A 26,064-nucleotide genomic window follows, 5' to 3' on the forward strand; every position below is an offset into this window, starting at 1 on the left:
AAGGCTTGCACCACCAACGCCCAGCTCCAAAACAATACAGAGAAACTCTTGTCTTGGAAAAAAAAACTATCTAGAAAGCATACTTCTTTTTTTTTTTTTTTTTTTTTTTTTGGTTTTTCGAGACAGGGTTTCTCTTTATTGTTTTGGAGGCTGTCCTGGAACTTGCTCTGTAGATCAGGCTGGCCTCGAACTCACAGAGATCCGCCTGCCTCTGCCTCCTGAGTTCTGGAGTTAAAGGCGTGCGCCACCAATGCCCGGCTTTGCATACCACTTCTTAATATTTATAAATATTGGCAAGTTTTACTGTAATCTAGTCAAATTAACAGTAGTCTTTTTGCCTAAGTCTCCCAAATGCTAGGATTTGGAAGTATGATCCTCCATGCCCAGTGTCCTTGCAATGCGGAACATCAAACCCAAGGCCTTTTTTGTTTTGTTTTGATTTTTCAAGAAAGGGTTCACTTACGTAGCCCTTGTCCTGGAACTGGCTCTGTAGACCAGGCTGGCCTCAAAGCCAGAGATCTGCTGCCTGTCTCTGATTCCTAAGTCTGGTATTAAAGGTGAGCACCACCATGTACTAAAACCAAGGCCTTATGCACACTGACCAAGTGTCTTCCTACCTCTGAGATACATTTCCAACTCCAAAAATCTGATATTTAGCAACTCTAATTTCATCTGGTTTGTTTTTAAAATATATCTGATGGCAAAGAACAGGATCTTTTAAGAGTTCTTGAGCAGCCTGAGTCTCTCTGGGGATGCTGGACTGAACAAATGCAGCCCACAGCATCAGCAACATGGACCTTTGAGTGTGCTGGATCATGCAGAACACAGCCTTCTGAAGCTTCCTGCCAGGAGGCTGTGAGTGGGAAATTCTGGTTCGTGGGAATTGTGTCTTTATTCTTTGCTGCAGTGTCTTTGTCTTCCAGCGCCCGAGCAAGCATGTAGCTGACTTTTCTTTGATGAGCCAATGCTTCTTCTTTGTCATTCAACTGTGAACAGGGTTAGGAACGTCAGGATGTATTGCATCTTATCAAAATACTGCATCCCAAATAGTAAATTCACCATATTTTAAATAATCCTGAATCAAATGCTGGGGGATTTAAGTGAACTTTTAAATTTTATTTGGTGTGCATGTTTGTATGTGTGCCATGGAGTACGTACAGGTGTTAGAGGGCAACTTTCAGGAGTCAGATCCTTCCTTCTCCCATGTGGGTCCTGGAATCAAATTCAAGGCTCCTTTACCTACTGATCCATCTCGATGGCTGAACTGTGCTGTATTTTTTATTTTAAAATTTTATGTGTAAGTATGTATATGTGCCATGTGTGTGTAGGTACCTGAGAAGCCAGAAGAGGGTGTCAGATCTTCCAAAACTGGATTTACAGGAGGTTTTGAGCCACTCAGAATCAGTGCTGGGAAGTGATGTAAATGCTCTTACCTAAGGAGCCAAACTGAGTCATCTCTCCAGCCCTAAGATTCTTCTTCTTTACAGGGTGGGGTGAGGGTGGAGGGCAGCAGAGAGGTGGCTCATGAATTCGGGTACTCGGCATGCAGGCTTGGAACTCACAGAAAGATGGAAGGAAAGAGCTCATCCACAGAGTTGTCCTCTGACCAACACGTGTACCATGGCATGTCTTGCTCACACATACATCATACAACAACAATAAAACTTCCTTTAAAAAACCCAGCGAGAGTTAATGTTACTTCTCTTTAATGCTGTAAGTCACCTAGTGTATATATGTATGTAATCGAAATATGTACTGACTTCTGAAAGAACATTTAAAGCTGTGTCTAAAATTGTTTCTATGTATTTATATGCAATAAATGTGTCAGCAGAATTAAAAGTGTGTTGGCTCTAAGTGCTTGTGTCGGTGCCTTTGTTTAGTAGCCATCTGTACAAGGGTACCAGGAATGATTGCAGGTTGTGTTGGTGATTTAAGGGTATGACAGTGCCTGGAACACTTAAATGCCCTAAGCTGCATGTAAATGCAGGCAGCTGAGCTGACTGGAATGAGTAGCTGACCCCTCCCTTCAGATGTGGGACTTTAAAACCTGCACAGAGGTGACCCGAGGGGAGTTGGGGAGACTTGGCAGATGATGGGGAGTAGTAAAGAGAAGCAAGCAAGGCCTAGAGTAAGGAGCCCATGGATGAGCGGAACCACAGCCCCTAGCAAAAAGCTAGTGGAGGTCCAGTACTAACCAAGTCTATTAGCATCTTGAAGACTTCGTGCTGATTGTCTTGGTCTTCAGTCCTCTTGGAACTGTTTTCTGAAGGGAGTATCCCCAGAAGCCTCTGCCCTAAGGTCTTCTTTCTCCTTTGTGATGAATATCCTAAAAGTCAGTGGGAAAATCCAGCTGAGTAAAATTTGCTCATTGATGCTAATTGCAGTAAAATAAGTGTCTGTGAACCAAGGCTAAAGAACTCAAACCATCTAGAGGTCATTATCACAAAGCCACAAGCACCAATCAATGTTGCAGGTTGCACAGCGTGATGGGGGGATGTGGGGACTTGGAGGGGAAGTCCATGCTGTTGGAAACTCACAGTGCTCAGTCATCACAGTCTTCTGGAGCAGCAGAAATCCAGGTCTGTGTATGATATTTCGCAATTTTTAATGCCAGCCACTAACCACACTGTTTGGAGACACTGCACAGGCCTGCCAAGTGCGGGCCACAGAAGCCTCCTCCAAAACAGCTTAGACCAGAAAGGCCTGCACAGAATCCCCACTCAGCCTCTTAAAGCTTTACAGGAGTTTACTGAGCTTCATCCTGTCCTTGGAATTGGGAGGACCTTCCTACTTACAATTGTCATTTTCATGATATACCACAGGCTGGGGGAGTTGTTAGTGACACAGTTTCTGTTTGAGAAGGTAATTCGGAAAGAAGCTTTGTCGTGGTTAGACAACTTACTGCTGTACTGAACTTGGTTAAAATGGTAGATTTTGTGGCTAGTTTGTCATCAAAGAAACATAATTGTGGAAACACTTAGCCCAGTCTTAGCATACAAAATGATTCTCTATGTCGATTCATCACAAAGACAAAATTTGTAGAAACAGCCAGGTGTGGTGCACACGCTTGTAATCCCAGCCCTTGGGAGGCAGATGGACACACTTGTGCCATGGCGAGCACATGGAGGTCAGAGGGCTTAAACTCAAGTGTAGGATGAACTGAGTTTCTGATCCTCCTGCCCCTGCCTCCTAAGTGCGGGGATTTCTGACATGTGCCCTCATGCCCAGCTAAATGCCATTTTCCTTTTTGTTTTTGGCACAAGGTCTCACTAGGTATTGTTGGAAATCTCAGCTCTAGCTTCACTCCTCGTTGCAGACTCCATCCCTCAGAAAGCATACCAAGGATCAGCTCCTCCCCTGGCGCTGATCAAGACCTCACCTACAGAGTACCTAAAACATGGTCCACATGCTCTCCATCCTATCTTCCTAAAAGTCACCCAGAGTGCTGTGCTGTGCTTATTAAATCAGAATTTATTAATCCAGTTTGATTTGTCTTATTGCATCAGTAGAGAAATCAGTTACTGGGGATCCAATACGTATCAGGTATCTCTGATGAGCCTACAACTCATGTAGACCACACTGGACTGGCACTCACAGAGATCCACCTGCCTCCTTGGTGCTGGGTTTAAAGGTGTGCGCCTGCTGTTTGTTGGTGGCACACTCCTTTAAACTAAGCACTCGGGAGGCAGAGGCAGGTGGATCTCTGTGAGTTCAAGGCCAGCCTGGTTTACAGAGCAAGTTCCAGGACAGGCTCCAAAGCAAAACAGAGAAACCCTGTCTCGAAAAACCAAAAATAAATAAATAAATAAATAGCGTGCATCACTATGCCCAGCTAAATGCTATCTATGTTCAGTGTTACTTTCCTCTTGGTATTTGAGAGTCTCTTTGAGTTAGTTGTTTGCCTCAGTTTCTGAGTGCTGGGATTACAAACATGCACCACCATTCCCAACTAATCAGAGCACTTGTATTAATTATGTCTCTTCCCACTTAGCATAGTCTTATGTAAGTGAGGTAGAATACGACTAGGAAGAGCATTGAAGAGATGGCTCGGCAGTGAACTACTGGTCTTGCAGACGGCGCAATTCAGTTCTCATTATAACCACCTGCAGCTCCAGGGACTCCAGCAACCTCTTCTGGTCTTCCTAGGCTGCTGTGGAATATTAGTTTAACTATGTAAAGATGTATTGCACTTGTTTATGTTGTGGAATAGTAGTTTAACTATGCAAAGATGTGTTGCTTTGTTTCACTCTGTAAAGATGTGTTGCATTTGTTTAACTTGTCTGCCTAAGGCACCTGATTGGTCTAATAAAAAGCTAAATGGCCAATAGCTAGGCAGGAGGGATAGGCAGCAAGAGTAAGGGGGAGGAGGAATCTAGGCTTGACAGAGACAGAGGAAGAAAGAAAAGAGATGCCTGGGACATGTCAGGGGCCAGCTAGTCAGACACATAGGAAGCAGGAAAGTAGGGCACACAGAATGAAAGGTAAAAAGCTCCAAGGCAAAGCGTAGATGAATAGAAACAGGTTAAATTAAGTTAAAAGAGTTAGCGGGACAAGCCTAAGCTAATTAATAATAAATCTCCTTGTCTTTATTTGGGAGCTGGTTGGCAGTCCAAAGAAAATTCTGACTACGCTTGGCACCTGCATGCGCACACACACACACACCACCACCACCACCACCACAAGAAGTGTTAGGAAAAGCTTATTCTGTTTCATTATGGTTTTATTAATTTGAAGCTCATTTGCATATGCAGTTGCCAGTGTCTTAGAATTTCTACCTCAGCCCCCTGCGTTGTAGCAATACAGTTATGTGCCATCATGCTTGGTGCTTCCGTAACTTATTTACAACAAAACAAAATCATTATTGTTTGTATATGATGTATGTGTGGGCATATGTGTCAGCCATGGCCTGCTGTGGAGGCAGAGGGCACCTCTCTGAAGTCAGTTTTCTCCCTCCTGTAGAGGAAAAGTTAGTGAATCATTGTATCTAGGGTACACATTAGAATGAAATAATCGTTTTCACTGTATCTAGGGTAAACTTCAGAATGAATAGTTGTTTTTTAGAAGTATTCAGACCTTGGAGCAATCATTGTGGGAAACAGTGTTTGCTGCTATCTACAGAGTTGTTCTGAAAGTGCTTTACAGCCTTTGCGTGACTTTGGTCACAAGACGGCCCCGGCACACCTGGATGTCTTGGCTCATTGGGTACTGCACACAGTATACAATAAGGACTAAAGTTGCTGGGGTGTGATGTTTTCCTTCAGAGAGCAATGCAGACTAGATCAGGGGTTTTGGCATGAGGGACTTATTTTACCCTCAAAAATATACCTTTTGTGTAACAATCAATAAATATGTCTTTGCACTGCTGTTTGGGAGTCAGTTCATAGAAACTGCTCCTCCCTGCTGCCAAAGAGCCTAAGATTCACCTTGGAGTGACCCTCTTTCTTTGACCGGTCCTCAAATACAGAACACCTCAACTTTTGGGTTCAGGGATGAAACACAAGGTATCAGACTTGGCAGCAAGTACTTCCAGCTGCTGAGACATCTCTTTGGCCCCGACACTTGGTAAATTTAAAATGAACGACAACCACGTGAAGAGCTTCCGTCTTTCCTGTGCTTCATCAGCTTTGATATATCCCTAGCGACCACAGCCCCAGTCTCCCTCGTACCGTCCTCTTTCGGGTGCTGCCTGTTTAGCCACGATGCTGTTCTGCACGTAGCCGCGCGTACCAGTCTCAGGGCCTGGTCGTTTTTCCTCATTAGTTGTTGCTCAAAAGCGATTCTGAATGCATCTGCCATGACGTGAGCCTCTTCCTTACTTTTCTGCAGAATTTCCAACTGAAAGAGAGTTGGGGAGCCATGAGAGGTGGCACTGGAGTCTTCATATATGAATCGCGTATCCCTGGCCTCTTCCGTTAAGTTTGCTTAGATCAGCGCTTGCCCATTGTGCAGCACTCTGGCCTGGATGCCGGCAGTCTGCCTTGTGCCTGCCAGCTCCCTGCCAATCCAGCTCTTGAAACTCTCCCTGGCTTGACCCCATGTCCTGCCCAGCCCTGGAGGAAGGGCACACCTGAAAAGAAGGAAACCGCCCAAGGCTACACTTCAGTTTGGCCTCTCCAGCACTTCCCTAGCTGAACTGGAGTCTGATCTATGTGATTATATGATGTTCTTAAGGGGTAGCAATGCTCGGCTGTTAGTTTTCCTGTGTGGTCTAAGGGCTTTAAATTCCATGTCTTTAAAAAAGGGAAGCATAGTGGCACATGATTTTAATCCTAGCACTGAGGAGGTAGAGACAGGCAGATCTCTGATTTCAAGGCTAGCCTGGTCTACAAAGAGAGTTCTAGGACAGTCAGTGATACACAGAGAAACCCTATCTCCATACAAAACAAAGAGTAAAACAGTTTTAGAAGTATGTCAAATCACAAATTTGGTTTATAAACTAGACATTCATAATTAAAGTCCAATTATAAGGGCAACTATCAGCTGGTTAGTGCCTAGCCTGTTGACAATAAACATTGTGTCTACTTCTTCCTCGACAGTTGTCATTCTGTTAACCTATGAGAGGACTGAGGCTTATTCAAAGCCACACAGACAGCAAACGACGGCACTAAGTGGAACAGTTGGTCAAGTGCATAAACGTTCCTTCCGCTTCAGAGAAGCTCCGTGTTATCTCCCCATGCCCCAGTGCTAATTCCACAGATTTTAAGTGTAAACACACCTTTTCCCTCTGTTAACTGTGATGGGAGGGCCGTGTATAAATGAGAAAATACGAATTTAAGAAATATTAACTACTCACCTAGTCAAACAACTTTCCCTGCAGTCAGATTTCATGCAATGTACTATGTGCGTTTTGGAACCAGGTAAACGAAATCCAGTGCACAAGCTAATGCTGTCACATAAAAACCAAGCAAATACTGCCATTTATCCTACTGCTAATAAAGGGACAGAACGAAGGCATCTGATAACTACCTCTTGCTTGAGCTGAAGAACCAGTTTCCGAGTGGATGCTGCCATTCTGGCACAAGCACAGGGGTTCCCTCCAGGCCCGAGACACCGGCAGGCTCCAAGGACTGCAAGCTTGAAGAGCAAATGCATTACCTGTTACCAAGTGTCACGCTGTCTCAGCCACGTACAGACACCACCCCACACCCATGCACACGCTAGTCAAGCCTCTGATCCCAGAAAGTGGGAAGTGTGTGTGTGTGTGTCTGTGTGTGTGTGTGTGTGTGTGTACAGATGTAATGCTATGTATGATGTGTATGTTACATATTTTTAAAGAAAATCTGAGATGAGGAATTCATGATGTGAGTGGAAATAACCACTAATGAGACATTATTACTTGCAACAAAAACTTCAAAGAATTTAGATTCCTTTCTTCCCCCTCTCAAAAACTTTTAACCCTGGTTTTCAGCTCCAATAGCTTTGACCGTACAGCAAGAATTTAGCCTAACCAAGTCGTTAAGACTAACATCCAGAGAGAGTGCTTCCCACGACAGGCATGGCCTTATAGCTGGCATTCCCTGTGTCCATCTCCTGCAACAAGACTGTGCTCAGAATGAACAGTGAGTTTTATTTTACCCCTGGGAAAGCAATCATCATTCCACTCCTAAAAAATTACTCTGTGGGGCTGACTCAGTGGTTAAGAGCACTGGCTGCTCTTCCAGAGGCCCTGAGTTCAATTCCCAGCAACCACATGGTGACTCACAACCATCTACAGTGGGATCTCTTAAATGCCTTCTTCTGGCATAAAGGCAGACATGCAGATAGAGCACTCATACATAAAATAAATCTTTTGAAAAATGACTGCAAATCATGTGCTGTATTTTAGACTAGTCTTGGTAATGACTGTAGTGAAGTTACTTGTAGCCTTGGTCCCCAGAAACTTGACGAAGGCTGAAGTGAAGAAATAGGGTCACTCCTGGTTGACCCCTGTAACTCAAAGAAAAGCAACAACCTCCTTTTGTTTTTCATCCATTCTAGCAGCCAGGCACACTTACTAATTTAACAGGGGTGGTCTACGTAGTACTGTACCATTCGTTTTTAAGTTTCATAAGGAAAAAATTATCTAACTCTAACAAGCAGTGTGGCAGGGAAAATTACCCCCTCATTCCTGCCTCACCTCATGTGTGATGGAGTCAGAGTGTGAGGGTTTAATGTGTTGGTCTTAGAAGACTCGACACTTGGGAAGGGCAGTACAATGCGTGTTCTTGGTGACAATTGCTTTCTTTTGTTTTTTTCCTGTGTTCTCCACTGTGTGGAACGCGCTTTTTAGAAATCCTCAGGACCTTTGCCCCTCACGAGCTAAACTTTCACATTGTAAACCTCAGACAGCACATCAGATCTTTGTTCTGAACCTGGGTTAGCCACAGGTTCCCTTTCACCGTGGGAAAATAACTGAACCTACCCAGCCTAAGTTCCACGACCCCTTTGCAGCCCTTCAGTGAGGATAATGTGGGAAACCGGTACCACCCAGCAGGAGACATGGCTCCAGCAGTGTGGGCTGCAACTGGTACCGTCGATAACAGCAGCTGGCAAGAAGCAACCTGGGCAGTCCTCTGTGCAAGGATTCAGGCACTATGCTTGCCTGCCCGTCACCGGGCAGAATGCACTCAGGCAGTCCCTGGTCAGCCCAGGTGCGAAGGACCCCTTTAAAAGAAAGATCTCCGCCCACTTAGGCTCTTCCTGCTTTCTCCTCTTTAACTCTTTCTCACCGTTTCCCTGGAGGCAGACAGGAGTTTTCCTGTCTCCCTCTTCTCGTCTGTCCTCTCTGTCTCTTTACTTCTTTTCTCTTTCCTTTCCCCTTCCCTCCCCTTCCTAGTAAAACTTCTCGCTAAGCTCTGTCTGCCCGGCCTCGGTCCCCCTCGCAGCCATGGAATTGTTGCTGTCCTGGAGCCGGCTGCAGGGACTAGGAAAGCCGACGATGTCCCTCCCATCCGGCTTTCCCGCGTGCACACAAACCTCGAGACCTGAGGTCTCTGTAAAGCCACTGTCCTCCTGACTCACGCTCTCTCGAGCCATCTTCTGCTGCTTGATATCAAGCATGGCGAGGGCCTCCAAACACCGCTGAGTCAAAGCTAAGAAGGGCCACAAACGACAGTGCTTGTTAGTTCTGAGGCCAACTGCAGCCTCCTAGGGTGTTAGACCAAAGCCATACATAAAATAAGACTTAAAAAAATGTGTAAGAAAAAATTGGTGCTACCATGATTCTACCAATGTTCACCATAAGATGGTTCATTATATAAGGGATATGCAACATACATATTTTACACATGACAGCACACACATCCTACACTAATGTGGTTCCTCGTGATGTAAGGACTATGCAACATACAGATTTTACACACGAGAGCACACACATGTGCATCATGTTCTACTGTCGTTCTATTTTGCTTTCTGGAGAGAGTTTCTTACTCTAGCCCTGACTGGCCTAGAATTCACTGTGGAGCCCAGGCTGTTGTCAGACTCATGCTAATCCTCCTGCCTCTGCCTCCCAAATGATGGGCTTACAGGTTACCTTTCATAGCCCTTTATATGGAAATTGGATCAAAAAGGATACTAGGGAGAAACTGGATGCAACCTTTACTTTGGAATATATTGGAAAATTGTAGAAATGGTTGAGGACAGTAACTACACAGTATGTCAACACCACTAAATTAATCATTTCTACTTATTTATATTTTTCAAAACTTTCAGACATGTATACGGTGTGGTTTGAGCATATCGGTCTCCCGCTCCCTTCACCAACACCTCCCAGATGCTTCGTTTTGTTTGCTTGTTTGTTCGTTTGAGACCGAACCTCCCTATGTAGCCTTTGGCTGTTGTTAAACTGTATAGACTAGGCTGGTCTCAGACTCATAGAGATCCACCTGCCCCTGCCTCCAGAATGCTGGGATTAAGGGTGAGTGCCACCATGGCTGGCCCAATTGTTTATTTTTGAAAGATTAATTTTATGCTGTATGGATTTCATCTTGATAATCTTCTTTAAGAAATCTTTTAAAAAATCTAAATGATACATTTCTTTATTTTCCCTAAATGATATTACTTCAAAGTACTAGCTCTTTGTCTATATTGACAAGAGTATTCTTGCTATAGTGTATTCTATATTTGCTGTCTTTAAATATATTTTATTGTTATGACTATTATTTTTGAGGCAAGGTTTCTCTGCATAGCCTTGGCTGTCCTGGTACTTACTCTGTGGACCAGGCTGGCCTCGAACTCAGAGATCCACCTGTCTCTGCCTCCTGAGTGCTAGAATTAAAGATGTGTGCCACCGCCCTGGGCTAACATATTTTAAAAGAATCATTAAAATGCATTACTCACCAGCATTTTCAGACTTGAGCATTTTAATTTCTTCTGTTTTCACCTTCAGATTCTCTCGGAGGACTGCATTGTCACAGTTAAGTCTGGGGAAAAAAAACTAAATAATTAAGATATTAACACCTCAAGGAGCAAAAATATTTTTATTTCTACAATTAAATTGTATTTACTTGTGGGGGGCACAAAAGTGGACACATCGGGGTCAAAGGACAGCCTGTGGGACTGGATTCTCTTCTGCTATGTGGGTCCTGGGATCAAACTCAGGTCGTCAGACTTAGAGCAAGTGTTTTTTATCTACTCAGCCACCTAACCAACCTTCAATTTATACTCTTAAATCTTTTATATATTTAGTCGAGACATAAGCAGACCCAGAATTTGCATTCTTATTTACATAATATAATTTTAACTCCACTGAATAACCAACCATCTGGACACTGACTCTGTGCTTAGGCTACCTTGGACAGGTCCTCATGTCCTCATGCAGACCTTGGATATGGGTGCATACTGAGTCACTGTAGGACCATCGCTTATAACCACTGGCCTAAGCTAATGAGGATGCAGAGGACAGGAAGCTGTGCATGGGGGAGGGCATATGAGAAATCACTATACCTCCTGCTCAATGTCGTTTAATAAAAAAAAGTCAAGTCTAAATAATAATAAAATAATAAATAAATAATAAATAATAAAAAAGTCAAGTTTAAAGTCCTTCACTGGGGGATGGGGTGAGAGAATGCTCACCCATGTTCCTACCGCCATGTCGTTTAATTCTAAAAAAAAAAAAAAAAAGTCAAAACTGAAGTCCTTCACTTGGGGATGGGGTGAGGGAATGTTCACCCATGTTCCTACCGCCATTACTCAAAATAGCCGTAAGGCAGAAGCAAGTCCCAGTGGCCATCTAGGACTGAAGGAGTAGACAAATATGATCTTCTTGGAAATCTTGGAAAGAAATTCTGAAACATGTTACATGGAGGAACCTTGCAGGACAATTAAAAAGGACAAAAACTCTACACTGCTGTAAATATGAAGCAAATTCACAGAGACCAGAAATTAAGTGTGGGTAGTTAGGGGCTTTGGGAAGTACCAACGGCGAGTAGCTGTATGGTGGGACTCGGGGTTCGTGGTGGTGACGGCTGTACAGTGGCCTTTTCTCCTCGGGATTTTGTCTGCCTTGTGTAGCTGGGGCTGATCTTAAACTCTCTATCAGCTGAGGATGACCTTGAACCCCTGATCCTCCTGTCAGGAGCTACGACTGCAGGCCTGTGCCACTGTTCCATGCTTGTCTGTTTCCACCCAGAGTCTTGCTGTGTAACTGAAGCTGACCTGGTCCTCCGGCTTGCTTCCCACGGTTATTACAGGCTCTTGTCACCACACCTGGCTTACTGTCACTATGCCACTTGATTTTGGAGATAGGATCTTGCAGTGTGGCCCTGGCTGGCCTCAAACTCAGCAATCCTCTTGCCTCAGTCTCTTGAATATTGGTGTTACAAGCATGCGACTCTATGTGGGATTTAATTAATGTCACTGAATTACACTTTTTTGTTTTTTGGAGACAGGGTTTCTCTGTGTAGCTTTGGAGGCTGTTCTGGAACTCACTCTGTAGACAAGGATGGCCTCAAACTCACAGAGATCCGCCTCTACCTTCTGAGTGCTAGGATTAAAGGCATGGGCCACCAACGCCCGGCTTGAACTATACATTTTTTTTTTTTTTTGGCTTTCCAAGAGAGGGCTTCTCTGTGTAGTCTTGGCTGTCCTAGAACTCACTCTGTAGACCAGGCTAGCCTCGAACTCAGAGATCCGCCTGCCTCTGCCTCCCAAGTGCTGGGATTAAAGGAGTACGCCACCAATGCCCGGCAAACTACATATTTTTTAATTGTCAAGATGGCAAATTTTTATGTTAGAGTTTACATAATCAAAAAATACAAAGGACGAAGGGCTGGCAATACAGGGGTAGAGCATGCGTCTAGCCTACAGGAATGCACGAGGCCCTGGCTTTACCAAAAAAGAAAGGAAGTGGCAGGACACTAGTGAATAAAAATGGAATTTATTACAACTTTTCCTGAATTATCCAGCATCAGAAGCTTAACAGGAGAAATAAGTCTAGTTAAAACAGAAACCCAGGGGCCAGAGATATGGCTCAGGGGCCAAGAGTACACACTGATCTTGCGAAGGCCCCCAGTTCAGTTCCCAGAACCCATGTTGGGCAGCTGGAGTTACAAAGTGTGTAAATCTAGCACCAGGAGAACCATTTCCCTCTTCTAGCCTCTTTGGTACCTGCACTCATGGGCACATATGCACACTCAGACCTACATATGTATAGTTAAAAATAATAAAAGTAAATATTAAGCCAGGCAGTGGTGATGCACACCTTTAATCCCAGCACTCGGGAGGCAGAGGCAGGCGGATCTCTGTGAGTTCGAGACCAGCCTGGTCTATAAGAGCGAGTTCCAGGATAGCCTCCAAAGCAATACAGAGAATTCCTATCTCGAAAACAAAATAAAAAACAAAAACAAATAAACAAACAAACAAAAAAAAAAACAGAAGCCAGAGCTTGTTAAGCTTAAAGCTTTTTTTTTTTTTTTGGTTTACGAGACAGGGTTTCTCTGTATTGTTTTGGAGGTTGTCCTGGAACTCTCTCTGTAGACCAGGCTGACCTCGAAATCACAGTGATCCGCCTGCCTCTGCCTCCCGAGTGCTGGGATTAAAGGCGTGCGCCACCAACGCCCTGCAAATTACATGCCTTTTATACATATGTACTATACTACATATACTATACATACCTGTCCTGAGGACGTGCCCAGTTGTATGTAATTGTAGAGCATGCACAAGACCCTGTTTAACTCTCTTGTATTTTTGGCTGTGAGCCTAGCCTTTAACGGCTGAGCTATCCCTTCAGTCCTTATGTTTAATTCTCAATGCATAAATATACAAACCTGTCATATTTTTGGATCCAAGATTCCTCTATATTTTTAAATCTATCCTGATCAAATTCCATTTCCCACTGCAAGACATTTATTTCCTATAGAAAGAGAAATAGCACCTTCAAATAAAGTAAACAAACAAAAAAAGAGCATTTCATGGAAAATTACTAGTATCAATCATTTTAAGACACTGAATGAGTGAAACGCATTTAATCACAGAGCGATTAAAAGAGTAAAAACACCACTCAGAAGAGTCTATGGCACTTGTGAAATAGAGACATTTCAAACTGTCTGGGCTCAAAATTTGGTTGTACTGAGTCCACATTTCTCAGGGTCCCCCTTCTGTCCTTGTAGACCCCAGAAACTAAATTTACTCCTTGGAGTCTTAGCCCAAATGGCCCCATTAAGGGAGAATACAATGGACATAAGAAATGGACATCTACAATGATCCTAACTCCACATATGGTGAGGTGTTCAGAAACAGGCTGACCCTGCCTGGGGCAGAGGACAAAGAAGAAAAATGAGAAGTGCTAAGCTGACAGACCTTCTGCTGCCATAAAAGGAAAAGAAAGAGGCCACACTTCGCCTACTGACAATCTGTTCTACAATCTTCAAAGGGAAAACAATCAGAGAAGAACTCCTTGGGGGAGAGTTAGCCCAATGACACACCTAAGGAAATTATGCATAAATGCTATCAGATTAGCATGTCAAAGTCAACAGCTGCAAATACCTTCTCCAAAGATCTCTTCTGTTCTATGGTTTTCTGAAGCACTGTCTGTGTGTGACTTGTGGCTTTGTCAAGCACTGCCTAAGAAAAAATGAAAATAGCATCAGTAAAATGAAGTCTTAAACATTCCTACCTGCATAAATATACATATGTATGCACATATTCCTACATGCATGTTTTATTTTTTTAAAGATTTATTTATTTTCAACACATGTACTTCCATGTCTGTGTGTCTATGTGTAGATGTGTGCATGTGTGTGCCGGTGCCTAAGGAGGCTTCTTGGAAGGGGGGTCAGATCTCCTGGAGCTGGACTTGCAGGCAGTTGTGAGCTGCCTGGCACAGGTGCTGGGAACCAAACTTGGGCCCCACGCAAAAGCAGTATGTGCTGTTGACCGCTGAGCCATCTCTCCAGCCCCCCATTCTAATTTAAGATAAAAGAATAATCAAAAGATTAGACAGCGCCGGGCAATGGTGGCGCATGCCTTTAATCCCAGCACTCGGGAGGCAGAGGCAGGTGGATCTCTGTGAGTTTGAGGCCAGCCTGGTCTACAGAGCCGATTTCAGGACAGCCTCCAAAACAATACAGAGAAACCCTGTTTCCAAAAAACAAAAAAACAAAACAAAACAAAAGAAAACACAAGATGAGACAGTCACATTAACAATTTTTTGTGAAGACTCAGAGTTTAAAATTCAGAAGATCCCTGTTTGGCTCTCCCTTCCTCACAAATGTGATTGAATGAATGAAGTTTCTTGACAGGGAAATACACACAGTACTGTTACTCACCATAATCAGAAATAAATAAATAGGATATACACCAGCTGGTGGGTGATGGATAAATAAAACACGTATGGCTATACGATAGACTACTAGCAATAAAAGGAAGAAAGTATTGCCAGGTGGTGGTGGCACACACCTTAAATCCCAGTACTTGGAAGGCAGAGGCAGATGGATCTCTGAATTTGAGGCCAACCTGGTCTACAGAGCAAGTTACAGGACAGCCAGGGCTGTTACACAGAGAAACTCTGTCTCAATAAACTAAAAAGGAGGACAAAGAAGAGAGTATTGAGACATATAATATGTATGTATGAATGTAAATATGTATGTATATATGCTATAAAATGCATGAACCTCAAAAGCATGCTAATTAAAAGATTACATGCACAAATTTATTGGTTATGTTTGTTTGAAACAGAAAAGGTGAAAAGTGTTAAAAAGTGTGTGGGTGGTTTATGGGTTTTTTTTGTTTTGTTTTGTTTTGTTTTGTTTTTTTGAGACAGGGTTTCTCTGTGGCTTTGGAGGCTGTCCTGGAACTCACTCTGTAGACCAGGCTGGCCTCGAACTCACAGAGATCTGCCTGCCTCTGCCTCCCAAGTGCTGGGATTAGAGGCGTGCGCCACCACCGCCCGGCATGGTGGTTTTTGTTTTTAAAGCTTTTAAAAAGAGATTTATTTATATATTATGTGTACAGTGTTCTGCCTGCATGTCAGAAGAGGGCACCAGATCTCATCATATGAGCCACCATGTGGGTTCTGGGAATTGAACTGAGGACCTCTGGAAGAGCAGCCAGTGCTATTAACCTCTGAGCCATCTCTCCAGCCCCCCACAAGATCCATTTTTTAAATACTGGAAATGCTCTAAAATTAGATCCTAGTGATAACTGTGCAACGCAGAGGTTAGTAATAATTAACTGTATACTTAAAGATCAGGAAATTATGCTATTAAAATATCTGTATCCCGGCCAGGCGTTGGTGGCACATGCCTTTAATCCCAGCAGTCGGGAGGCAGAGGCAGGCGGATCTCGAGGCCAGCCTGGTCTATAGAGCGAGTTCCAGGACAGCCTCCAGAACAATACAGAGAAACCCTGTCTTGAAAAAAAGAAAATCTTATCTCAAAAAACTCAGCAATACTAAGCACTGATACTTTTTTTCCCCTGAGACATGGTTTCTCTGTGGCTTTGGAGGCTGTCCTAGAACTAGCTCTTGTAGACCAGGCTGGTCTTGAACTCACAGAGATTTGCCTGCCTCTGCATCCCGAGTGCTGGGATAAAGGTGTGCGCCACCACCGGGCTTAGCACTGTTACTTTTATTTTACAAGGTAACATCACTAATTATGTTGGTTGGTGGTGGTGGTGGTGGTGGTGGTTGTGTGTGTGCGTGCGTGCGTGCGTGCATGCATGTGTGTGTGTGTGTGTTTAAAACAGGGTCTCAGGACATGGATCACTTTGGTCTTGAACTCTTGGTCCTCCTGCCACTGCCTCCTGAGTACAGGGATTATAATTCCACTTATTGCTGGAATGTGTTAAATGATGAAAACTTCAGGAATTAATTCTCACCATGCTCTGAAGAATTTTCAATGCTTCTTCTTTCCCTTCAAGTTGTCTTTGAGATGCTTCAAGTTCAGTTTTTAAAATCTCTACTTCCTGAGGACAGAAATACAATAAGCCTACCTATTTTCAAGGCATGTAATCCCTGAACTGTTAACATGGCTAGTTCACATTTACCCTTAAACCAGGTTGAGTTCCTACTGCTGTTGCAGTGAAACTGTCAGGCTATAACCCAGAGGCTCACTCTCAAGCCCCAGTCTGAAGGGACAGCGGCCACTCCAGCATGTGGCTGTGCAGGCTTTGCCCTTCTCCCTGTTCCCTCTCTGCCCTCCTGAAAACTTCTAGATGACATCCCTAAAGCTGCCACCAAGGTCTGTTCCCTTATTTGGCCACTTCTTCCTCCTGAGGCTGACTACCAAGGTCCAGTTACCAAAGTATTGAAATCCAGCTATCAGAAGCCCCCTTTGGCTCACCTAATTAACATGCTAATTAAAATTAAACACCTCATCCTAATACAGGGGTTTCACCCTTTACCGTTATAAACTGACTTTTTCCTATGGGTCACAACTGTCTCCTCTCTATCCAGAGGCCGTCCTTTGTCCCTGCCGGGTAAATACCCCTGCCTCCTTTCCCTTGCTCTCTTCCCCTTCTCCCTTATCCTCTATCTCCTTTACTACTGAATCCTAATTCATTCTAACACTGACCTCCCCTTTTTCTCCTCTTAAAAATAAAACATGCCAGCCAGGTGGTGATGACACACGCCTTTAATCCCAGCACTCGGGAGGCAGAGGCAGGCGGATCTCTGTGAGTTCCAGGCCAGCCTGGTCTACAAGAGCTAGTTCCAGGACAGAGAAACCCTGATGGGAATTCCTGTGTATATGTCAATAAAGCACTCTTGGCCAATAGGGAAGCAAGATGGTTGGGACTAAGAGTTGAGGAGGATTCTGGAAAAGAGAGACACAGGCAGTCATGATGTAGCCGCCATAGGAATAAGAGGTCTGGACCCCTTTCTCCGGTAAGAGAAATACTTAGATTAACAATTATGGGGTAAATACTTAAGTCAGAGCTAGTCAGTAAGAAACCAAGCAAACGGCCAACAGCTTAATAATTAATATAGCCTCCTGTGTGTTCATTTGGGACTGATGCAGCTCTAGAACCAGGCTGGCGGGGAAGACTCCACTCTATAAAACCCTGTCTCGAAAAACCAAAACCAAACAAAGAAAGAATTACACCTGTAAGGTCATTTGCTGCTATTTTCTGCCTGAGTCAGAAAGCAGCCACTTTAACTTTTCTTCCCCTTAGTAAGGGAGCTCTATAGATACAGGTGTTTGGGTGTGGTTTGTGCCTTATCCAGGGTCTGGAAAGGAGCTCCCACTGTGCAGGAGTCCCCTTCATAGTTGAAGCAAAAGCGTGTCTCTAGCTTTTACCCATGTAGGCACTCAGTAATCATAAGGAAAAGAAAAATCTCAGTGTTGTTTTGCTTTACAAAGGGACTCAAATAGCTATATTTTCAGCTGGGCATGGTGGTGCACGCCTTTAATCCCAGCACTTGGGAGGCAGAGATATGGCTTCTACAGATATATGGCATCTACAAGTAAGCAATACCAATTTTTCCCAGTAGTTTATATAGGGTTAGAGCAGCCAGATGGAGAAGTGGTGGACATGCTTAGAGGAGAGAACTTGTTTTTTGTTGTTTTTTTTTTTTTTGAGACAAGAAAAGGGCCAGAAAGATGGCCAGCAAGTTAAGGAGCTTGCCAACAGAGTTTAATCCCTGGTACCACAGAACAGAACAAGAGAATCAACTCCAGCACATGCATAGGTGTGCTGTGGCACAGGCACCCATACACAGAAAGGAAGAAGGAAAGAAAGAGAAATAAAGAAGACAGAGTCAGAGAGAGAGAGAGAGAGAATAAGAAACAGAGGAGCCCTGATGAATAGTAAGGGGAGAAGGGGGAGGTCTGGAGGAACGGATGGGGTACAGTGCTCACTTGGTGTCATGTAGGACATACCTCTAAAGTTTCATGAAGACGTTGCCTTAATTGCTCATTTGACAATTCTGAGTTAGAATCTATTGGAGGAAAAATGGAACAGTTCTTTAGTTAAATACTGGGCATTTAGCTGGGCATGGTAGCACAGTCCTTAAATCCTAGCATTTGTGAGGCAGAGGCAGGTGGATCTCTGTGAGTTTGAGGTCAGCCTGGTTTACTTAGTGAGTTTCAGGACAGCCAGGGCTATATAGAGAAACTCTGTGTCAAATGCCCCCCCCAAATACAGGGCATCTACTTACAAATATTAAATATGTATTTCTTCTAAATAGCAAAATGAAAAAATTATAATAAGGTAACTAGTGATAAAAATACGAACCCTAGGGCTGGAGAGAAGGCTCAGTAGTTAAGAGCACTGGCTGCTCTTCCAGAGGGCCTGAGTTCAATTCCCAGCATCCATGTGGTGGCTCACAGCCATCTCTAGTGGGATTTGATGCTTTCTTTTGGCATAAAGATGAATATGCAGACAGAACACTCATTTACATAAAATTAATAAGCAAACAAAGCATTTAAAAATGAACCCTAAATTATCGACAAACTAAAAGATATGTGGTTTTGAAAAAAAACAGCTTCTAAAAGGTCATGATAGGAAGCTTATGTTAATGAACTGGCTATTCATTAGCACAAATGTGTAGAAAAACAGGAATATTCTAGTCAAATAAATGGATTTAATGTTTAGCTTAAGTAGTAATAATACCTGGGAACTAAACTTTAATTTCCAAGGACAATGACCAACTAGACGTCTTCTGTAACCTTAATTACATATTTTGTTCATTATTATTTGTAGCAGAATATGAAAGGGGCCCTTGCCCCTGGCATTTACTCTGGAGTGATGGCCACTTAGGCCTTGAAATAATCTCTTGTAAATAATCAGAGATCGTTACTGAGATTTATGGGGTTGGTCTTTCTTGGGAATTTCAGAACCTTAGCTTAACCTTAGTCATAAGACATTTCCGGGGCTGGAGAGATGGCTCAGAGGTTAAGAGCACTGACTGCTCTTCCAGAGGTCCTGAGTTCAATTCCCAGCAACCATATGGTGGCTCACAACCATCTGTAATGAGATCTGGTGCCCTCTTCTGGTATGTGAAGACATACATGGAGGCAGGATGTTATATTCATCATAAATAAATAAATCATTAAAAAAAAGGCATTTCCGGCAAACCTGGAATTACGGTTGTGTTTGCTTAGGTCACGGCTCCTTAAGCCAACTCCTAGTTCCGATATGAGAATTTGGTACGGCAGGAATCGACTCGCTAACAGGCCTTTTGCGTATCAATAAAAAGAGGTTCTAGGCGGTCAACCCATGGAGACCGATTCCCCGGCTGCTTTTGCTAAAGACTATCATACCCTGCACACTCTGTCTCTTCCACTGACCAGAGTAACTCAGAAAACAAACAAGTACTCCCAGAACCTCGACCTGCACTTGGCACCTGGCGGGCTCAATGCCTCTTTGCTAACTGCGGTGGGAGGGTGGAGGCGGGGTATAAAACTGTAACAAAGAAGGGAACCGAGGTGAGTAGACACCAGAGCCACAAACCTATGATAGTAAAGCCCACTGACTACTGTGCTCATCACCGCTGCCGGTCCCAGAAGTAAGACATCAGCTACTTATGGACACCTCCAAACTCCTTCAGGAGAATAAGATGAGCCCAGTGCGGTGATTCAGCAAGACACCTGCTACCAGGCCTGAGGATGCGCCTTCCATCCCTGGGACCCACACGTGGAAAGGAAGAACTGACTCCGTGTTGTGGCACACCTTGGCGGGTGCTTGCACCAACCCCCACAAATGAATAAATTTAATCCAAATAATCTTACAGAGATAAAGATGAGAATCCACCGCGGTTACTGATTTTCACGTGCCGGGAGAGTGAGAGCACTGATCACAGCCACAAAGGAAGGAGGGGGAGAGAGAGAGAGAGAGACAGAGAGAGAGAGAGAGAGAGAGAGACAGAGAGACGACAGAGAGAGAGACAGAGAGAGAGTGAGAGCACTGATCACAGCCACAAAGGAAGGATGGAGAGAGAGAGAGAGAGACAGAGACAGAGACAGAGAGACAGAGAGAGAGAGAGAGGATCTCACCAGTGCTGCTCAGCCGTCTGTAGCTGGACGCTCTGCATCCGTGAGCGCACGCGTCCTGCAAGCCCTTATTCCTGGAATACTGAAAAACGGTTTCGCTTCTTTCTTCCCCATTTCTTGGAAACGGAGGAGGGCTCAGGTTCTTTCCACCTGACCTTTTCTTAGATGCAATCGAACACGAAACTTCATAAACACCCCCAGGTCTTCTTCCGAGGCCATACCCTAGGTCACCTTCGGTCATGTCATCCTCCTCTGTTTCCCAGGTATCTCCAGTCTCACTCGACGACCTCGACACTCTGCTCATCAGCCAACCGCTGTTTTTATCACAGGGGGAAACAGGCTGTCTGTAGTTAGGGGCAGCAGTAATTACAAAGCAGCAGATGCAGCGGTCCCTCCTCTTTCTTTTCCCCCGAGAAGACATGAGAACATTTATGTCAAAGAGATGCCTACAGGTCCACGTTCACTGTCACTAACAACTGCAAAGCTACGAATAAAGAAAAGGTGTGTGCACTCACAGACTGAAATATCATTTAGTGTTTAAAAAAAGAAAGAAAGAAAGAGGGGCTGGAGAGATGGCTCAGAGGTCAAGAGCACTGGCTGCTCTCCCAGAGGTCCTGAGTTCAACTCCCAGCAACCACATGATGGCTCACAACCATCTGTCATGAGATCTGGCGCCCTCTTCTGGTCTACAGACAGAACACTGTACAAATAATAAGTAAATTTATACATAATAAATAAATCTTAAAAAAAAAGACAGGGATGGGCGTGGTGTTGCACAGCTTTAACCCCAGCACTCAGGAGGCAGGGGCAGGCGGACCTCTGTGAGTTCGAGGCCAAGCTGGTCTACTAAGTAAGTGAGTTCCAGGACAGCCAGGGCTACACAGAGAAACCCTATTACAAAAAAAAAAAAACGACAAAAAAGAAAGTCGGGACTGAAGAGATGGCTCAGCAGTTATAGGAGCACTTGATGCTTTCACAGAGAACAAGAGTTCAATTCCCAGCACCCACATCAGGCAGCCCACACCTGCCTGTGCCTCTGGCTGCCGGGATCCTCTACCTGCTTTGGCCTCCAAGGGCACCCACACACAAACAGGTACACACATACACGTAAATACAAATAAGTTATAAAAGTAAAACAAAACCTAGCTCGCAGATGCCCTCTGCAATCCTCGTTAGAAACATTTAACACCTCAGGTCTTTTATCCACAGGAAAGGGTCCCAGCTCTTACTTCAAAGGCCGAGGTGAATTGTGGGAAGGCAGGAAAGTGTGACTGCAGTGCCCGCGGATGGGGTAGGTGTGGGGGTTTGAGAGAAAATGGCCCCAAAGGGAGTGGCCATTTTAAGAGATGCGGTCTTGCTGGAGGAAGTGTGTCACGGCGGGGGTGGGCTCTGCGGTGAGTTCCTCAAGCTTCCCTCAGTGTGGTAGCCAGCTCCAGCACCAAGTCTGCCATGATCAATCATCATGGCCTGAACCTCTGAAACTGTAAGCGAGCACCCCAATGACATGTTTTCTTTATGAGTCGCAGAAGGACTCCGCCTCCGGCTTCTGTCCCTTACTTCAGGGGTTGTGGCTCAGGGGTGGTGAACAGGCAGAGGAAGGGTCCCTCTCAGTGTCCTCCCTTTCTTCTCTCAAATTACAGTGACACAATTGTGTTCACAATCTCCCACTATTGTGTAACTCAAGTAAAAACCAAAGCCTCGCAATGGCCAAAGGCTCCGCATTCTATCCTTCTCTCCTCATGCCCAGGCTGGTCAGCCCAGGCTCTCTGCTGCTCCGGTGTGGACCGGACATTCTGCACCCCAGAGCTCTGTGCTACCTGGCCTGGACCTCCCCAGATGTCTGTACGCCTGGCTCCTTAGCCTTTTTGGGTCGTAACTTCAGTGCCTGTCACTTCTCAGTGACCTTTCTTGGTATACTCTTTAAATGGAAAGTGCGGGGACAGGAGATACTGCTCACTGGTAGAACACTTGCCTAGCAGCATAAGGCCCTAGGTTCCATCCCCAACACAGCAAACTAAAATAAAGAAATAAATATGCAAGCTCATCTATCAGTGGTATTGAAGGCTTGTAACTTTAGCACTTAGAAGGAAGAAGCTAGTTTAAGATCAGCTGGGCAGCCGGGCGTTGGTGGCCCTCGCCTTTAATCCCAGCACAGAGAGCCAGGCGGATCTCTGTGAGTTCGAGGCCAACCTGGTCTACAAGAGCTAGTTCCAGGACAGCCTCCAAAGCCACAGAGAAACCCTGTCTCGAAAAAACAAAACAAAACAAAAAAAAAAGATCAGCCTGGGCTACATAGAAGAACTAGCCTTAAGATAATAGAAATAAGCCAGGCTGTGGTGGCACATGCCTTTAGACCCAGCACTTGGGAGGCAGAGGTAGGAGGATCTCTGAGTTCAAGGCCAGCCTGGTCTACAAAGCTATTCCAGGACAGCCTTGGCCAAGGCTGTTATATAGGGAAACCCTGTCTTAAAAAAAAAAAAAAAGGAAAAAAAAAAACTAAAAGCAAAAGCAAAAACACAATAACATAAAGTAGCCAGATGTGGGTTGGAACCCACAGAGATCTGCCTGCCTATGCCTCCTGAATTTGGGGATGAAAGGCATGCACCACCACGCCCAGCTTCTCTTCCTGCTTCCATTTCCCTCCGTCCCTGAGCACTGAGAACTCTGTAACATATTCCTCCATATTTTACTGACTTCTCAAATTATACCACCAATCCTTCTGATTGAAGCAGGAGATGACTCACTGCATATATGTGTTAGGCGAGGTCAGACACCTGCACATTTTCCTCTGCCACGGCCCAGACCTGCTCATCGTGCAGAACAGACAGGCCAAAAACAGACAGTACCGGACATAACTGCTGCTCGGTAAAGACTTGTTCACTCACAAATTAAAAAGGAGACAATGAACACATAGAACACTTGCTTTTCTAGGACAAGGACGCACAACAGTCATGCTAGCAAGGCCACACACTGGGTACCACAGGATTTGCCCTCTTTTCCAGAAGAAAATGTCTTCTGGAAACAGCATCATAGAGGACGTGCCACCTCCAAGCCCTCTCCATCCCCAGCCCCTGGGGTCACTTACTTGGTTACACTCAGGGAGCAGCTGCTGCAGACACTCAGCCCCCTCCCTTCAGGATGGAGTGTGGTGAAGTCCGGCTTTCAACACTGGGCATTTCAAAATGGTGGTTTTGCTACAACTGTGTAGAAATGTTTTACCTTTTTATTTTTTTAACTGAGTTAAAAAAAAATCTAGTGACAAGCTTCAATTCAATGAGAAGAAAATATAATAATAATAATAGTAATAGTAATAATAATAATAATAAAACAACCACAGTAACAAGCCTCAGGCAGATGAGACCGGAGATATAAACACCCTGCTGCTTAAGCGGATGGTTACTGGGACTTTCACAGACACTGAACCAGTCTTGGGCTTCTTGCTGAGATTGCTATCTTATTTTTCACTGTTAAAACCATATGCTAAACTGGGTGGTGGTGGCTCATGTCTTCAATCCCAGCACTCAGGAGGCGTAGGTAGGCATATCTCGGTAAATTTGGAGCCAGCCTGGTCTACAGAGGGCATTCCAGGGTAACCAAGGCTACAGAGAGAAACCCTGTCTTGAAAAACAAAGCAAAACAAAGAAACAAAACAGAACAAAACGAAAACTAGACATAACCCATGTTCATCTCCAGAAATAACTTCAGCAATAAATTTACTCCAATAGCCATGTATGGTGGGCTCACTTGTATTCCCAGCACTCAGGAGTAGAAGCAGGAGAGTCATGGATTTCAAGATAGTTTAAACTACACCGCAAGTCTTTTTCTAAAAAGCAAACGGAATAACAATATCAACAGCAAACTGCAGCATGTGGGGTGCATGTGTGTAATCCCAGTGCAGCATGTGGGGTGCACAGCTGTAATCTCAGTGCAGCATGTGGGGTGCATGTGTGTAATCCCAGTGCATCATCATATGGGGTACATGTGTGTAATCCCAGTGCAGCAGCATGTGGGGTGCACACCTGTAATCTCAGTGCAGCATGTGGGGTGCACACCTGTAATCCCAGTGCAGCATGTGGGGTGCACGCCTGTAATCCCAGTGCAGCACATGGGGTGCACGCCTGTAATCCCAGTGCAGCATGTGGGGTGCATGTGTGTAATCCCAGTGCAGCATGTGGGGTGCATGTGTGTAATCCCAGTGCAGCATGTGGGGTGCACGCTTGTAATCCCAGTGCCTAGTAGGTTAAACAGGAGGATCATAAACTTGAGACCAGCACAGCCTGGGCTAAATGGCAATATCCTGTCCCCCAAAACCAATCAACCAACTAACCAACAGAAAACAAAAATGTGACAAACTAAATACTTTACAGCTTTATTTATTGTGTCTGATGACGTACATGCAACAAGAGGGGAGAATGTAAGACCTTCCGCTAAGAAGAGTCAGATACTGATTTATGAGATCTTGTTAAAACTAATGTACAGTGATGTTTAGCAGGGCTGGGCATGTAGCCCAATGGTAGAACACTGGCCTACCATGCATAAGTTCAACATGCAGTACACAATTTAAAAAAAATGCACTGGTGTCCTGATTGGTGGCCAAAGTGGCTAGCTAACTCTGAATCTTCTAAATTATAAGCTATTAGAATAATAGCTGCCTGGAATGGGAAGGTTATCTCAAAGATCATTAGGAAGGTTTGGGGTGGTTATGGAATAATCCTTTTTTTTTTTTTTGAGATAGTATATCTCTGTTACATAACTCTGGCTGTCCTGGAACTCCTCACTATGTAGACCAGGTTGGCCTTGAACATACAGAGATTCCCCTGCCTCTGCCTCCCAAGTGCTGAGACTAAAGGTGTACACTACTATGTCCAGCCTGAATAGTCCTTTATTTTAACCAGACTGGTAATTTGTCAAAACTTAACAAATAATACATTTAAAAAAATTTTTTAATTTTATATACATTGGTGTTTTGCTTACACGTATATCTATGTAAAAGTGTTGGATCCCCTGGAATTGGGCAGTTGTGAGTTGCCATGTGGGTGATGGGAATTGAACCCAGATTCTCTAGAAGTATAGCTAGTGCTCTTAGCCTCTGAGCCATCTCCCCAGCTCACAAATTGTATACTTATAATGGCATGCTTTTTTACACATATATTTTATTTAAGTAATATGCTAATATTTTAAAACACAAAACATACAAGAAAAATTGGACTAAGATATAAGAGATATGTGTCAATTAGTTGGAAAAAATACTGGATCCATTATATAACCCAGGCTCGTCTTGAACTCTAGATCCTCCTGCCACAGTCTACCAAATGTTGGGATTACTAACCTTTGTCACCAGGTATGAAAGCAATTTTTATTTTTTATTTTTTTGGTTTTACGAGACAGGGTTTCTCTGTATTGTTTTGGAGGCTGTCGGTCCAGCCTGGCCTCGAACTCAGAGATCCGCCTGCCTCTGCCTCCCCAGTGCTGGGATTAAAGGCGTGCGCCACCACTGCCCGGCGAAAGCAATTTTTAAAAACAGGATATTGCCAGGCAGTGGTGGTGAACACTTTTGATCCCAGCACTCAGGAGGCAGAGGCAGGCAGATCTCTGTGAGTTCAAGGTTAGCCTGGTCTACACAGAGTGAATTCCAGGACATCTAGAGATGTTACACAGA

The 26,064-nt window shown here is 44.3% G+C and overlaps 1 protein-coding gene across 9 annotated transcripts in view; it reads right to left on the reverse strand.

Annotated features, from left to right (window-relative positions):
• Positions 1-647: 647 nt before the first annotated feature.
• Ccdc125 (coiled-coil domain containing 125) overlaps positions 648-26,064 on the reverse strand; it is a 31,161-nt gene continuing 5,744 nt past the window's right edge. For 2 of the 9 annotated variants that reach the window (XM_040729004.1, XM_040729000.1), the window contains exons 2-13: positions 23,491-23,605; positions 20,409-20,749; positions 18,294-18,352; positions 16,294-16,380; positions 13,963-14,040; positions 13,245-13,330; positions 10,318-10,400; positions 8,956-9,071; positions 6,967-7,074; positions 5,667-5,835; positions 2,196-2,326; positions 648-986 (exon numbers count right to left, since the gene is read on the reverse strand). In XM_040729004.1, coding sequence (XP_040584938.1) covers positions 684-986; positions 2,196-2,326; positions 5,667-5,835; positions 6,967-7,074; positions 8,956-9,071; positions 10,318-10,400; positions 13,245-13,330; positions 13,963-14,040; positions 16,294-16,380; positions 18,294-18,352; positions 20,409-20,709 — 1,521 coding nt within the window. In that variant the 5' untranslated portion in view covers positions 20,710-20,749; positions 23,491-23,605 and the 3' untranslated portion in view covers positions 648-683. Of the gene's footprint in view, positions 987-2,195; positions 2,327-4,706; positions 4,954-5,666; positions 5,836-6,966; positions 7,075-8,955; positions 9,072-10,317; positions 10,401-13,244; positions 13,331-13,962; positions 14,041-16,293; positions 16,381-18,293; positions 18,353-20,408; positions 21,059-23,490; positions 23,606-26,064 lie in introns of those variants that run through there. The other 7 variants (XM_040729006.1, XM_040729003.1, XM_040729005.1 and 4 more) reach the window with 5 other exon arrangements.

Source organism: Mesocricetus auratus, unplaced genomic scaffold (assembly GCF_017639785.1).
Source record: "Mesocricetus auratus isolate SY011 unplaced genomic scaffold, BCM_Maur_2.0 Super-Scaffold_100020, whole genome shotgun sequence".
NCBI classification, from domain to species: Eukaryota; Metazoa; Chordata; class Mammalia; order Rodentia; family Cricetidae; genus Mesocricetus; species Mesocricetus auratus.